The sequence below is a fragment of the Pogonomyrmex barbatus genome, unplaced genomic scaffold (genome assembly GCF_055798465.1).
Source record: "Pogonomyrmex barbatus isolate J1 unplaced genomic scaffold, ASM5579846v1 scaffold6, whole genome shotgun sequence".
NCBI classification, from domain to species: Eukaryota; Metazoa; Arthropoda; class Insecta; order Hymenoptera; family Formicidae; genus Pogonomyrmex; species Pogonomyrmex barbatus.
Genome location: NW_028297160.1, coordinates 6,669,921 through 6,682,323, shown reverse-complemented (window position 1 = coordinate 6,682,323; position 12,403 = coordinate 6,669,921). Strand labels below are relative to the sequence as shown.

General features: G+C 37.5%; 1 protein-coding gene and 1 long non-coding RNA gene across 2 annotated transcripts in view; one reads left to right on the top strand and one right to left on the bottom strand.

Annotated features, from left to right (window-relative positions):
- Positions 1-8,043, bottom strand: part of mdy (diacylglycerol O-acyltransferase) — a 95,439-nt gene extending 87,396 nt beyond the window's left edge. Inside the window, exon 1 of the mRNA XM_011632441.3 lies at positions 7,906-8,043. Within this exon, the coding sequence (XP_011630743.1) occupies positions 7,906-8,027 (122 nt within the window). The 5' untranslated portion in view covers positions 8,028-8,043. The remainder of the gene's footprint in view (positions 1-7,905) is intronic.
- LOC105422882 (uncharacterized) lies at positions 7,981-9,050 on the top strand. The gene is made up of 2 exons (XR_967321.3): positions 7,981-8,121; positions 8,549-9,050. It is a non-coding gene; the product is annotated as an uncharacterized LOC105422882 (long non-coding RNA).
- Positions 9,051-12,403: the final 3,353 nt, after the last annotated feature.

Below are 12,403 nucleotides of genomic sequence, written 5' to 3'. Positions count from 1 at the left end.
TCCAGTTGCGAAATGGTATCGGCTTATTTCCGTTTAAAACCGCGTACTTCACGAGCTGTTCGCTGAAACGTCAAATCCGCGAAAGATAAAGGTGTCAAATCCTTTGTTTCCGACTCAATTCAAGAGCCACTCCAACAAACCACCCGTGACATTTTCTCTATCTTCTCTTTTTGTCTCTCTTTCTTTTTCGATCCTCCATAGAGAAACAGTAAAGGGCAGACGCGACGAATTGAGGGATAAAGGAGCATCCAACAAGAAGGGTGAAATGGAAGAATAACATCGTGCTAAGATCTTCCTCATCGGATAGTATTCTCTGCGAAAGTCTTCTTAATACCAGAAGGCCTCGTGAATATTTAAACGATAGACGGATATACATATATTAGCCGTGTAATGAGGGAAGAATCCTTCCATGACAACGTCCGGCTGAATCGGAAGGCTGAACGAAAGAGAATAAGAAACGGCGTTGGTGGAAGAATATTCTAAATGATTCATGAAGGGAAATTAAACGACGCTTTAAACAGGCCTTTCTTCCCTCAATTTCATTCACCTCGACCCTACACATCTCCTCTTCCGCACCTCTGACGACCTCTAGAATCGATTACCCATCGTCGTCTTCTGCCCGACTTCCAATTCATTTCTCGCTACTGCTCGCTCCGCCTTTATATATTGCAAGTTGTTTTCCTCTCTTTCTCTCTCTCTCTCTCTCTCTCTCTCTCTCTCTTTCTCTGCATCTGTCTAACTGTCTATTTTATTTATTTCACTTGCTTACCCGTCTATCTTCCATCTTGTTTGTCTTGTCATCTCTCCTCTTTCTTGACAAACTATTTTATCGCCACTTCTCTTACTGACGACATTTCCAATCTTGGTAATGCATTTTGAAGATTCATAAAAATTTTCTCACCTGTCTCGGTAAACGGCAAACAAAATTCGCGTAAACTCGACAAGCGTTAAAGAAGTTAATTTAAAGCTGGTCGTGGCATGACCATCATATTTTCTTTTTCCCCTTTTGCGAAACCACGTGGCAGCTTCGTCGTCTGCAACCCGCAAGAGCGGTTAGACTAAATTGCGTTTCTTTTGACTCGGTGATTACTAGCCGCACCAGTATAATTGCAATCTCGACACTATATACATAGATATATCACTAAATATCAATTCATTATCCATAGATTTTCGCGTAAAAATATTTGTTTCTCCGGCTCTAGCCTATCGTGATAACATAAGAAAAGAAAAACAAAACATAAAAAGAAAAAGAGCGGTTTTAACATATATATGATTTATGTTTGCAGCATCAAGCATTCAAAACGGAAGAGTTACACGTGTTATTTTTAATTCAAATTCAAGAGTAACCATAAATTTACAATATAACGCAACATACATTTTTAATTTCTCAGTATTAATTTGAATTATTTCAAATTATTTCGAATAGCGTAACTTTAGAGCTTCTAAAATATAAATCTGGAAAATATCATCTGGCACGTCATCTCCGTGACGATTCAACAGAGCAAGAGCTCCAAGCCAAGCGGCGTCGAGTTACTGCGAAAAAACCGCAACCCTTCCTAATCCGGACACTCGTTCCGTCCCTTCCGCCGGCGTAATCGCCGCCATTGTTCTTCTGCCTGATTTCGCGCGCAAAATTCGCCACTGCCGCCTACAATCTTACCGTGGAAACGAGGCGCGAGACAGAGGAAAAAGAAAGGACAATAAAAATTGCGAGGTAGCAGCAGCGCCGGGTGGAAAGGGTTGCGGGATTGACAGCACAATACCGTTAATCCTCATCCGTTTTGAAGGCGCTACGCGAGACAGTCCTCTGTGCCGAGTTCGCGAGAGATTAAAAGTTTTTGCCGAACTCGACGAAATGCAAAAAAGTAGCGACGGAGAAAGGAGGAGACGGCTGGTGGATGGGAAGCAAAAATTTGCCGCGGCACGCTGAACGTCGGAGCGAAAATTTGCCGCCCGCCGCGGGGATAACGTGTGGTTTCAGGGTTTATTAAGGGGCTTTTTGCCAGAGAACGCGCCACTCGGTTGGAATATAGGGCGCACGTAGAGCTGACTCTGGAGTTAGTATCGGTGCACGCGATAATAACGCTGCTAACAGCCTGACGTAAATTAAAATCTTGAAGCGAGATTTACCTCAACGCCTCGCTAATCATTAGAAAATGATTTATCAAAAGGTTTACATCGAAGGAATCTAGAAAAATTCTCGTTGGAATCTAGAAAAATTAGATAGCTAGAGGAATTTTAGCATTTTAATTTATGATAATATAACCCATTAATAAACATTAATTTCTTTCGATAACTTCTCGAAACATTTCGTAGAAGCTGCAGTAGTTACATGAAAACTAGTTTGCGCAAACTCTTCGGACATACCATTTGAGTTTAGCTAATCCTCTCTACCAGCACGCAAAGCGGAAGATCCCAATTTGTATCTTGTCTTTGGCGGTAATCGATTGTTGCTCCGCTGAGTGAGCGTTACAATACAGTTGCAACAATGCAATACAGTGAACTTAGCAATTCTCTTTAATGGCAAGACGCGAAGCGAAGGCAAGCCGCGTCGAATCAGATGGGCAAACACGTCCCGGGTACTCCCGCGCCGAAATCGAGAACACGGGAGAGATCGGAAACTCCGAAGTCGATCCCGAGCATTCCGGAAATACGTTGGAAAGCAACCGGTCCCCCCCCCGCCTCCCCCCTCGTCCCTCCGCAACGCTCGTCGCTCACGCGCGGAAAGAAGAGGACGAGAATCCGATATTGCCCATCCCGTCTGCAGGCTTGTACCCATCGCGCGTCTAATTGCAAACTCGTGAAAACAAGAGAAACGCTCGACAAACACCGCCGCGAGTAAATATAAGGATCGTTTGTTCGAGGATGGATTCGCCGGTATAAGGAGCAGGGAAGAATAAAGGAGGCGCGCGCGCCAGATGGAAAAGAAGCTGCGATGCGGCAAGGTGAAAGAGACTCGCCATTTTCGAGAACAAGAAACTCTTGTTTGCAAGTCATTATACCGTGTTGGAGGGGTAGTTTTTACTCTTTGTGTCTTTCCCTCCCTTCCCCCCCTCCCCCTCCCGAGCAATGAACGAAATGTCCGTGAAAGACATACATACGCGTGACGCGAGACGAGACAGGTAAAAGGTAGCGCATAACAAAGCATCCGATATTTTTAGAAGGTAAAAATAACATTGAATGTGTAATAGCTAATTTCAATACGCTTTTATTTCCACGAGAAATATTCTTTTCTCATCCATCAAAAAAACCTCCGATTAAAGTCAATATTAGAATAATACGTATATTGGTTTTATACATTCATTTTAATTACTCTCATATTTTATTAGTTAAATCTCTTCGTAATTCTCCAATAATATATTTTTCTACGCTTTCAATAATTAATAGAACAAAATTATAACATAATAATAACATCTCATATAAACATATTTATTTTTATATTAGAGACATATTATATTAAAAAATTATTTCGCCGAATTATCACAGTTTTGCATTTAATCGAAAAAACGTATATTATAATACGTCGAATATAATAATTAATTAAACACGTGTACAATAAATCTTTTGGTCTACATGTACGGATATACCATAATACATCATACACAATGCATTTTACATGCATTCTCCGTACCATAATACATACAAATCCAATTCTTTCACACTCGTAACTCAATATTGATAATTAAATCAAATAATATGTAACACATTCTTTCAATAGAATTTTATAAAAAAAAGGAAATATAAAAAGATATACATATTTTGATCATTGCGCGATATATTTTAACTTTCATTCCGCATAATTCGTCAATAGTGTTCTATTAATATGCGTTGAGCAAACGGTTTTATGTCAATACAAAATCAGAATATTCTGATTAGTGATTTCGATTATTAAAGCGCGTACTCTCTACTTCCAATTAAATCATGAATATCCCATCAATTTGTTAGGTTCCATTGCCAATAGAATGCTCAACCAAGCGGTAAATACACTTTATAATAGAATAGTTGCAATCCTGAATCTATATGAATAAAAAATTTGCAATACAAACATCTGTTTGTAATAAAATGTATTATCAAAAATAGAAAAATTAATAACAAATTGTTACTGTTAATCATATTTTAATATTACAACATCATTAATCAAGAAAAGATATTGCTTTTAAAAATAAAAGGCAAGCGATATAAAAATTTTGATCAACATCAAAATTAAAACATCAGAAATAAATGCAGACGTTACATTAAAATTTATAAATAAAAATCGAAGAAATAAAAGTTTTTATTTAGTATTTCATAAATATATAATTTAATTCAAGAATAAGCTAAGCTCGCATTTAATGAAGTTTCTTCTTGGAAACTATTCTTGTTATACAAGAAGTCGATAATCTACAGAAATAACAAGAAACAAGTGCTCATTTGAAAACCAATAAACGTGCAATTATATTTTTATTTCATAAGAAAATTGTTAATGCATGGCGTGAAGTGGATCGTTGCGGGAAATCTTAGCGACAATGTCGCATCAAAACGATTTTGCTGCGTCACTCAAATTAACATTTTAATTAACGGCACAGGAAGACGGTGTTCCAGCGCACGTACTTTGCCACGCATTCCACTCTATGGAACATCAGCGGTTCCGGAAGCCACTGAAGAGTGACGACTATCTTGCGAAGAGGTTGCCGAGGAGCAACCTTTTGTTGAAGCAAAACCTCGGTACGACCCAGAGCTTAATTACGCACGCAGGCGTTTAAACTGCTTGTGCATTCGCGTGAAGCTCATGAAACTCCGTAACCTTGACCTTTGATTTTGCCATATCTAATTGACGAAAACAATTTCCGAATCCTAGTAAACTGATATTAATTCACTGATAGAATCGTGACCTAAAGCCATTAGATTATTCAAATGATTTCTATTATATATAGCACACATAAATTTGTACTGCTCTAAATTCTCTGATATCGTTAAAGTATATCGTTCGTTAGACCTATCCACAAAATTAGTTATCAAAAATATTCAGTTTTAAATATATAGAAAAATATAACGTGATTATTTAAAAAATATGTTCAGATTGCAAATATAAACCTTTCGTATTGTTCTTTACGACATTGTTGTACATTTTATGGGTATTATTTGAGTAAAATATTTTACAGAATGACAACTTTATTTATTTGCGTTCTATCGATATGCATTCAAGTTTATTTTATCTGATTTCAATTTGTTGAAAATAAATATTTCGCTGCAACGCACAACAAAAAAAAAAAAACATTTATCTGTATTCAAGAGAAAAGTAATTAATCGTACTAATACTTCCATAGTACGATTCAATTGCATATATCTTTCCATACTTATCTTATTCAATTACATGTAATAGACACGTGATAATTGATAGATTAAAGATTAATTAATGGAAAACTAGAGATTAAGAATAATGAATATAGAATGATATGTGAATGGGATTCTCTTAAATTATTCAACAAATACATCATATATACGTAGATATATAATTACAGAGATCATCTCTGATTTCAATTTTAAAAAATATTTCATTCTTTAGTAAAGTCCATCAGAGATTATATTCAACTCGATATCCTTCAACTTTGTACATATTACCGGGGGCTCATAAATACCGGGGGCTGGCTATTATCATATAATGCTGGGTATTATGAGTCTTTATCTTGCCGATGCAAAATATCAAAGACCGATTCTTTATCAATTTCAAATCTCGCAGTTACGCATTTTAATGGATAGTATAGTGAATAAAGCAAAATAGCGAAACGAAGTAAACTGATTCACATACACGTAAAATACATAATAATATATAGAAAAAAAATTAAAATCTTTCTTTTTTTATTAATATGATATATAATCAGTATTATGAAAGTTGTCTAGTTTATATGAATCTATATGAATAAATACAATCTGATCAATGTAGAATTTTCTCAGTCAAAATAAGATACCTCCTATTATAATTTATCTGATATTTTACATATTTTACATAATTGTTCCTTACAAATATCATGACAGTCAAAAGTCAAATCAGAAATGCCTCGTGAAGATGAATTTTGCACTTCTCACAAGATTATTCCCCAAGTCATCGAATTCGATGGCACGTTAAAGATTGATTTACATTCGAAGTTGTAAGCATAATGCAGTCAAAGTCTAACCCGACTTCGTTGATAGACACTTCGACAGAATAGAATAGATCATTTCAATGTGAAGCTCTGAAATAACAAGGAGCGCGTATTAATTATATGCAATCGTGAAGAAACTTATCCCAGTTTGACGAATGAGATTTGTCCAGTTGGACAAGTGTCTAAAACTTTAGAACAATCGCTTGAAACTGAAAATGATCGATATCCCTCGATGCGGACATCTAATTTTGCACGCTGTAGATCCAACGAGCTGTCACAACAATTCAATACGACGCTATTTCTTGCAGCGTTGAGGTCGATTGATTGATGAACAACTATTACTTACGAAGTCACGATTAATCGACACTCGCACACACATAAGATAAAATTGTAAATGTATCAAAATTATATATATATATATATATATATATATATATATATCTAGTTTACGTAATACGATTTTGCCTAGAGCAAAGATTAATGATTATGCAAATTTCATATTGCAAGAAAGCAGGTTGTTGTTGCATGTATCGAGCATTTGATTCGATATAAGTATTTCATTTATACATACTTTTATATTTTAATAAACTCCTTATTTATTTCGTACAAATTATATCATTTTGAAACATCTATGTTAATGAATCTAAATTTTGATCTAAATTTCAAAACTGTACGTTTCTGTATGTTTCTGAATTTACGGAATTAATGTTATGATGTTATGATGAGGGCCTTCAGAAAACGGCCATGGAGAGTAGCCACTCAGAAAATAAAACTCAATCAGTGTATTATTAATACGCATAAAAAACGAACAAATAGTCTCCATGTGTAATAAGCTGCCAGTGATGTTGCATTTTATAAAACACAAACAATTATGATGAAATATTTTTTGCTTTTCAACTGAATATTTCCTCAAGGAAAATTTTAAATATTCAATATCCCATGTTAAGCAATATTCATTGATGTTATATTAATTATGATTATGGTATATTAATGATGTAATATACTACATCAAACATACCATTTGTTAATACTTTATGATTCTTTATTACATCATTCAACATATATTTACATGACTACTAATAATAACAAATGTACTATAAAAATTTATAAGTCTAAAAAATATAAGTCAGATTCGGTATAACTTTTGATACAGCCTAATCAACTTTACGTTACTAGAACGGAACCGTGCGCTGAGAATGTAAAAATCACAAAGCGAGGAAAAATGAATTTTTGCGGCAGACGGCTACTTTTTTTTCCTCGCATTGACATGCACCTATTCAGAGTTCATTATTTCACGATTAGAGCCCGGTCGAGGGCACGATGACGCCTGCGTTGCTGTGAAACGAGCTGTAGACCCGAGCGCACGCAGGATACTGGATGGCTGACCTCCGCATCGATTACAACACATCGGAGTAGGACGTGAAACGCAGGACGGAGCGAGACGGAGCGATACTCGCCAAGAATGGGGCATCCCCTCTCGTGGCTCTTCGCCAGAGACGATACGAACGGGCATGCGCACGTTGAATGAAACGCGTCTGTTACGTCGTGCGTTTCTCGAGGCTGACGAAAAATCTCGCGTCGCTGCGTACTTGGCGAACGCCGTCGTTGTCGCTGGGATAGTGCGTAAACCTCCATAAACGTCGTCGCTGTGCTCGTCCATACCCGTCCGGTAATGACACATTGTCAAGACGACGGGCAGACATCATGCGGCGCGATAACGACGAGAGACGCGGAGCCCGAGGCGGGCGTAGCGCGGAATCAGTCGGTGACAGTGCGTACTCACGGCTTGTCAGGCTGCGATCTGCGGACCTTCTGCTCCGCTTTCTGGATCTCCTCCGCCCTCGTGACGCTCTTCGTTCTGCGCGATCGCATCCGAAAGTCGCTGTGCTCGTGCTCGACCGTCATGTCGTTGTATCCCGCGCGACGACGTAGAGCATAGAAGCACGCGTGTTTGGGGACCTTTCGTACACACGGCGCACCACGAGTAACGGCTCACGTGGTGCGATGAAAAAGAAAAGGGAGGAAGGAAAGAGAAAGAGAGAGGGAAAGAGAAAGAGAGAGAGAGAGGGAACTCGCGCACGAAAGCGAGAGTCGGCACACGGACCTGGAGTTAGTGAGATTTGTGCACGCGGCAACAGCGTGCAGCGACAGCAGCGACGACTGATATCGATAACGAGAAAACCTCCTCCCTATATCCGAGAAATGTACATACACGAGGAATGACGTGCACAGCGCCGTGAAGTTATCTTTGTACGGCCTTCGGTCTTTTCACGCGCACGTCGCGCCTCACGACGTGGTCGCGACGATACTACTATCGGAGAAGCGACGCCAGTTCACTCTTTTTCTCTCTCTCTCTCTCACTCTCTGACTCTCTCACTCTCCTTCTGTAGATGACAACTGTTTATCTATTCTTCGTTTTCCGACAGATAACGCTCATCGTCGATCATATCGGATTAGTTGATCTTCGGAGCTGGTTGATCCGTCTGAGTCTTATGAAACACGCACGAATCACGTGACACACACACTTGCCCTTTGAAGTTATTCAAAGTTGGCAGCCAGCAACACAAACTAGCAATTGATGTGTTGCGAACTAAATGATAAATGATGTAAAGAATTATTGCGATTCTATATAATAATTTTAATTGTCATCATTTTAAAAATAATTAGTTAACTATTATTACGTTTACACGATGACGTTAATCCGGCTTAGTAACCGTAGTTAGTGAAATCTTGCGTTAGATTGACACATTCGTTTAAATCTATACTTGTGATCCAATTAAATGCAAGAAATTATTAATTACGGTTGTTACTAAACCGGTTTAACATTGTGTAAACCGTGTAAACGTAGTATATGGTCAATTTATGAGCTTATAATTGATTATATGATATAGTGAATATAAACTTGTGAATATAAACAGTGAATATAAACTTCTTCCTTCTTCCTTTTCTTTGTTTTCCATGCTGGAAATGTAGAATCAATTCAATGTGATTTCCTCTAGTTTTAATGTCTTTTAGATAATATCTGCAATTAAAATAGGTAATTACAGTTTATTGTAGTTTGTAACTTTACGACTCAACTCAACGTATTTTTCAATTGTAGTTGTACATTTTAATAGCTCTTTCGCCCTGGTTTAACGTTGATAAAAAGTTGTTACGCGACTTTAGTAAGAGGTTGACACATTCTCGTTCAAGATATAAAAAAACGATATGATCGTCATATTTACGATCATTAAACGAGTATATTTTTGTATAAACATATGTCTCCTTTATAATTTTTCATATATTACACATGTCTCTATAAATTATTATTTTACAGAAAAGAAAAAAGTAGTTAATAATACTTTAATAAAAACTTTAATAAACTCTTAATTGTAAATCAGATATTCAAGCTCATTTATTATGTACGATGCGATTCTTCAAAAACAACGCGGATTCTTATTTCATCGTATTATTCTCTCTCTCTCTCTCTCTCTCTCTCTCTCTTTCTCTCTCTCTCTCTCTCTCTCTCGACGCCGGTTTCATATTACGATCCAATTACGACGAAAGTAGGTGGCGGATCGTCGGTCATTCCTAAATCAAACATTTGATAGTGACACATCCCACGTGATAAGGTCCCAACGACGACGAGGTAATCACCGTGTCGTCACTTCCATTAAGATTTCAGATAGCGTAGTGCCGTCACTTCGCCGTGAAACTTCGATTTCAACTAACTTCTAGCTCGGGATCTACCAAAGTTCGCGGCAAATAAAGCTCGAGCCTGGGCGCGTGAGACAATTTCGCAAATGTTCGCTAGAATCGGTCGCCGAAGGAAGGTTGAAGGGTACCGTCAAGCCAAACGAGACGAGGTACCTCGAGCTAATTAAAGTACACATGACGCAGGGCGCTGAGAGCCGTAAAGATCCTTGGAAAATGTATGAGGGATCTACCCTCGTAGATTGCGGGCTTACGAAGCGGTGACGCGTATGAGTTTCCACAATCCGTTATTATATGGGGACGTGATGTGCTGCGAACTGTTTAGGCCGATTTCCCCCCGAAGCAAATCGAAATCCTTCGTCCTTCATGGATGCGTACACATGGGCTTAAGGAATTAATTCTTACCTGTTCGTTGGGTTTCAACGACTTTGGTGCAAAATTTTTATCATTTATTAACCTTACCACCACAAGCCTGTGCAATGAGTAATAATTAAAGAGAACAATAGAATGTATATATTAACAGTATTAACAAAATTTTAAAGAAATTTTATTGTTACCCCAAGGGATTTTTCAATCTATTATGTAATATACAAAGTTTCGTTCTACAAATTGATCAATGTATTTAATTCAGTTTATCTTGTGTACGTTCAATTTCAATTGACTTTATATTTTCGTATTTTCTGGTTTGTTAGTTCCAATCTAGAGAGTTGCAGAAACAAATACTAATCTTGCAGAGAACTTTAGTATTCCATCGACCGCGGGCTAACAAGCAAACATTGCCCGATGGTAAACTACTTGAGGTAATTCTCATGTAGTCACGGAAAAACAGAATAGTCGCATATTTATCCGTACACCTTTGGCAAATTTACTCACTGACTCACAGTTGAAAATCGCATTTGTATAAAACCTCGAGAGAGCGGATTGGCACGTACCGGCAGTACAATCTAGCTTTCCATTTCGTACGGTCATAAGCGGTCATCAAAGTTCAAGATTATTGTAAAATCTAAACTATTGTAAATGCGAGAGTCATTTTCCTTTTCGCAAACGTTCGCCGTATCCAAAAGACCGTTTCCATTACAAGTTGACTAAATTTCACCCTTTATTATCGATATTGTTTCTATTATCGCTTTGTTATTACGGCCTGATAAAGATAAAGCGCGTATTTATTCAATTTAATTGAAATATCTGAATTTACTTACTCGTACTTTTATCGCAATATTTAATCTCTTTTCAAATAAGTATAAGTTAAATTTTAGACTGTAGAATACCAACGAATTTTGATTGTCGAATAAAAGATCAATAAAGATATGCAACGTGGAATAACAATAAATAAATTGCATCGTCCTTTACAACAGCAGATTTAAATATTTCTGTCGACTGTAGTATAAATTCGCGTTGTTTATCCAGATATAAGCACGCTAATCCTTTCGCTAGTAATATAGCTTCACGAATTAAATCTCGCGAAATTGGACAACGTGTGTTTAGCGACGCATTTCGTAGAAATTTCACAAACAGTCTTACGCTCTTGTCCTGAGAAACCGGAAGCGGGCACGTAGCAATGTTGCACATCCTAGAGCGAACTCGCGCATTCCGCGCGCGCGCGCGCGCGGTCGTTGGAATCGCGGTAGGGAAAATGCGATGGGAGGAAAAGCGTGCAGGTCGTTTGTGAACTCCCTTTACGGCCAACCACAGGTATTACCTAATCCTATGGCGAGCACACGTTATGCTGCATACGCAGTTACGTGTCGCTTTGTAGACGTCTGTCGACCCAACGCCGGAAGTTTTAGCAGGATTTGGGAGCATCGCTCTATCTTTCTCACTTACCGCTCCGCACGCCCTTTTAACAGATGTTTTAGAACGTGATGTTCCGCTGGCGTTGATATCCGAGGTCCCATCGGAACTCATCATTCGTGGCAAAATTTTCGAGTACTGTAAGTTCATTTCACTGCGTGCTGCTTTACGTATTGCACAAAACTGTCAGAAGTTTTATCATCCGGCGACGAAGCTCTTCCGGTGGTGGCTTTATCCGCTTTCGAATGTTAGGAAGAGAGAGAGAGAGAGAGAGAGAGAGAGAGAGAGAGAGAGAGAGAGAGAGAACACAAAGGAAGTAAATCCATTATTAATAGAATCCGCTTTAAAGATGAAATATTTAAAGCGGATAATTTATGAATCAACATAATTTATGAATCAACTTTAGTTCTGAACTTCTCACGTCAGATTACTTACATCCCTACGAATTACTTTTTACAATTTAAATAATATCTGTGAGCGATAATTCCGTAATTCCATTTAATTACACTTTAAACATTACAAAAGGTAACAATTATTAGTATTTTAAACATTACAAAAGGTAACAATTATTAGTTTTAAAACACAATGAATCTTTCTCTCTCTCCTTTTAATTTTCGATTTATTAATTCTCATCGTTTCAATATTTATGCATAATTTAAAAAAAAGTTCAAGTTTTATAATACTGTATAGTAACATAAAAAATTCGTACAGTTTGCAGAATTATTTACTTCTTTGTTTTATCCGATGATAAATACGACTTGAACACGGAACATTTAATAATATATACATGATTGTTG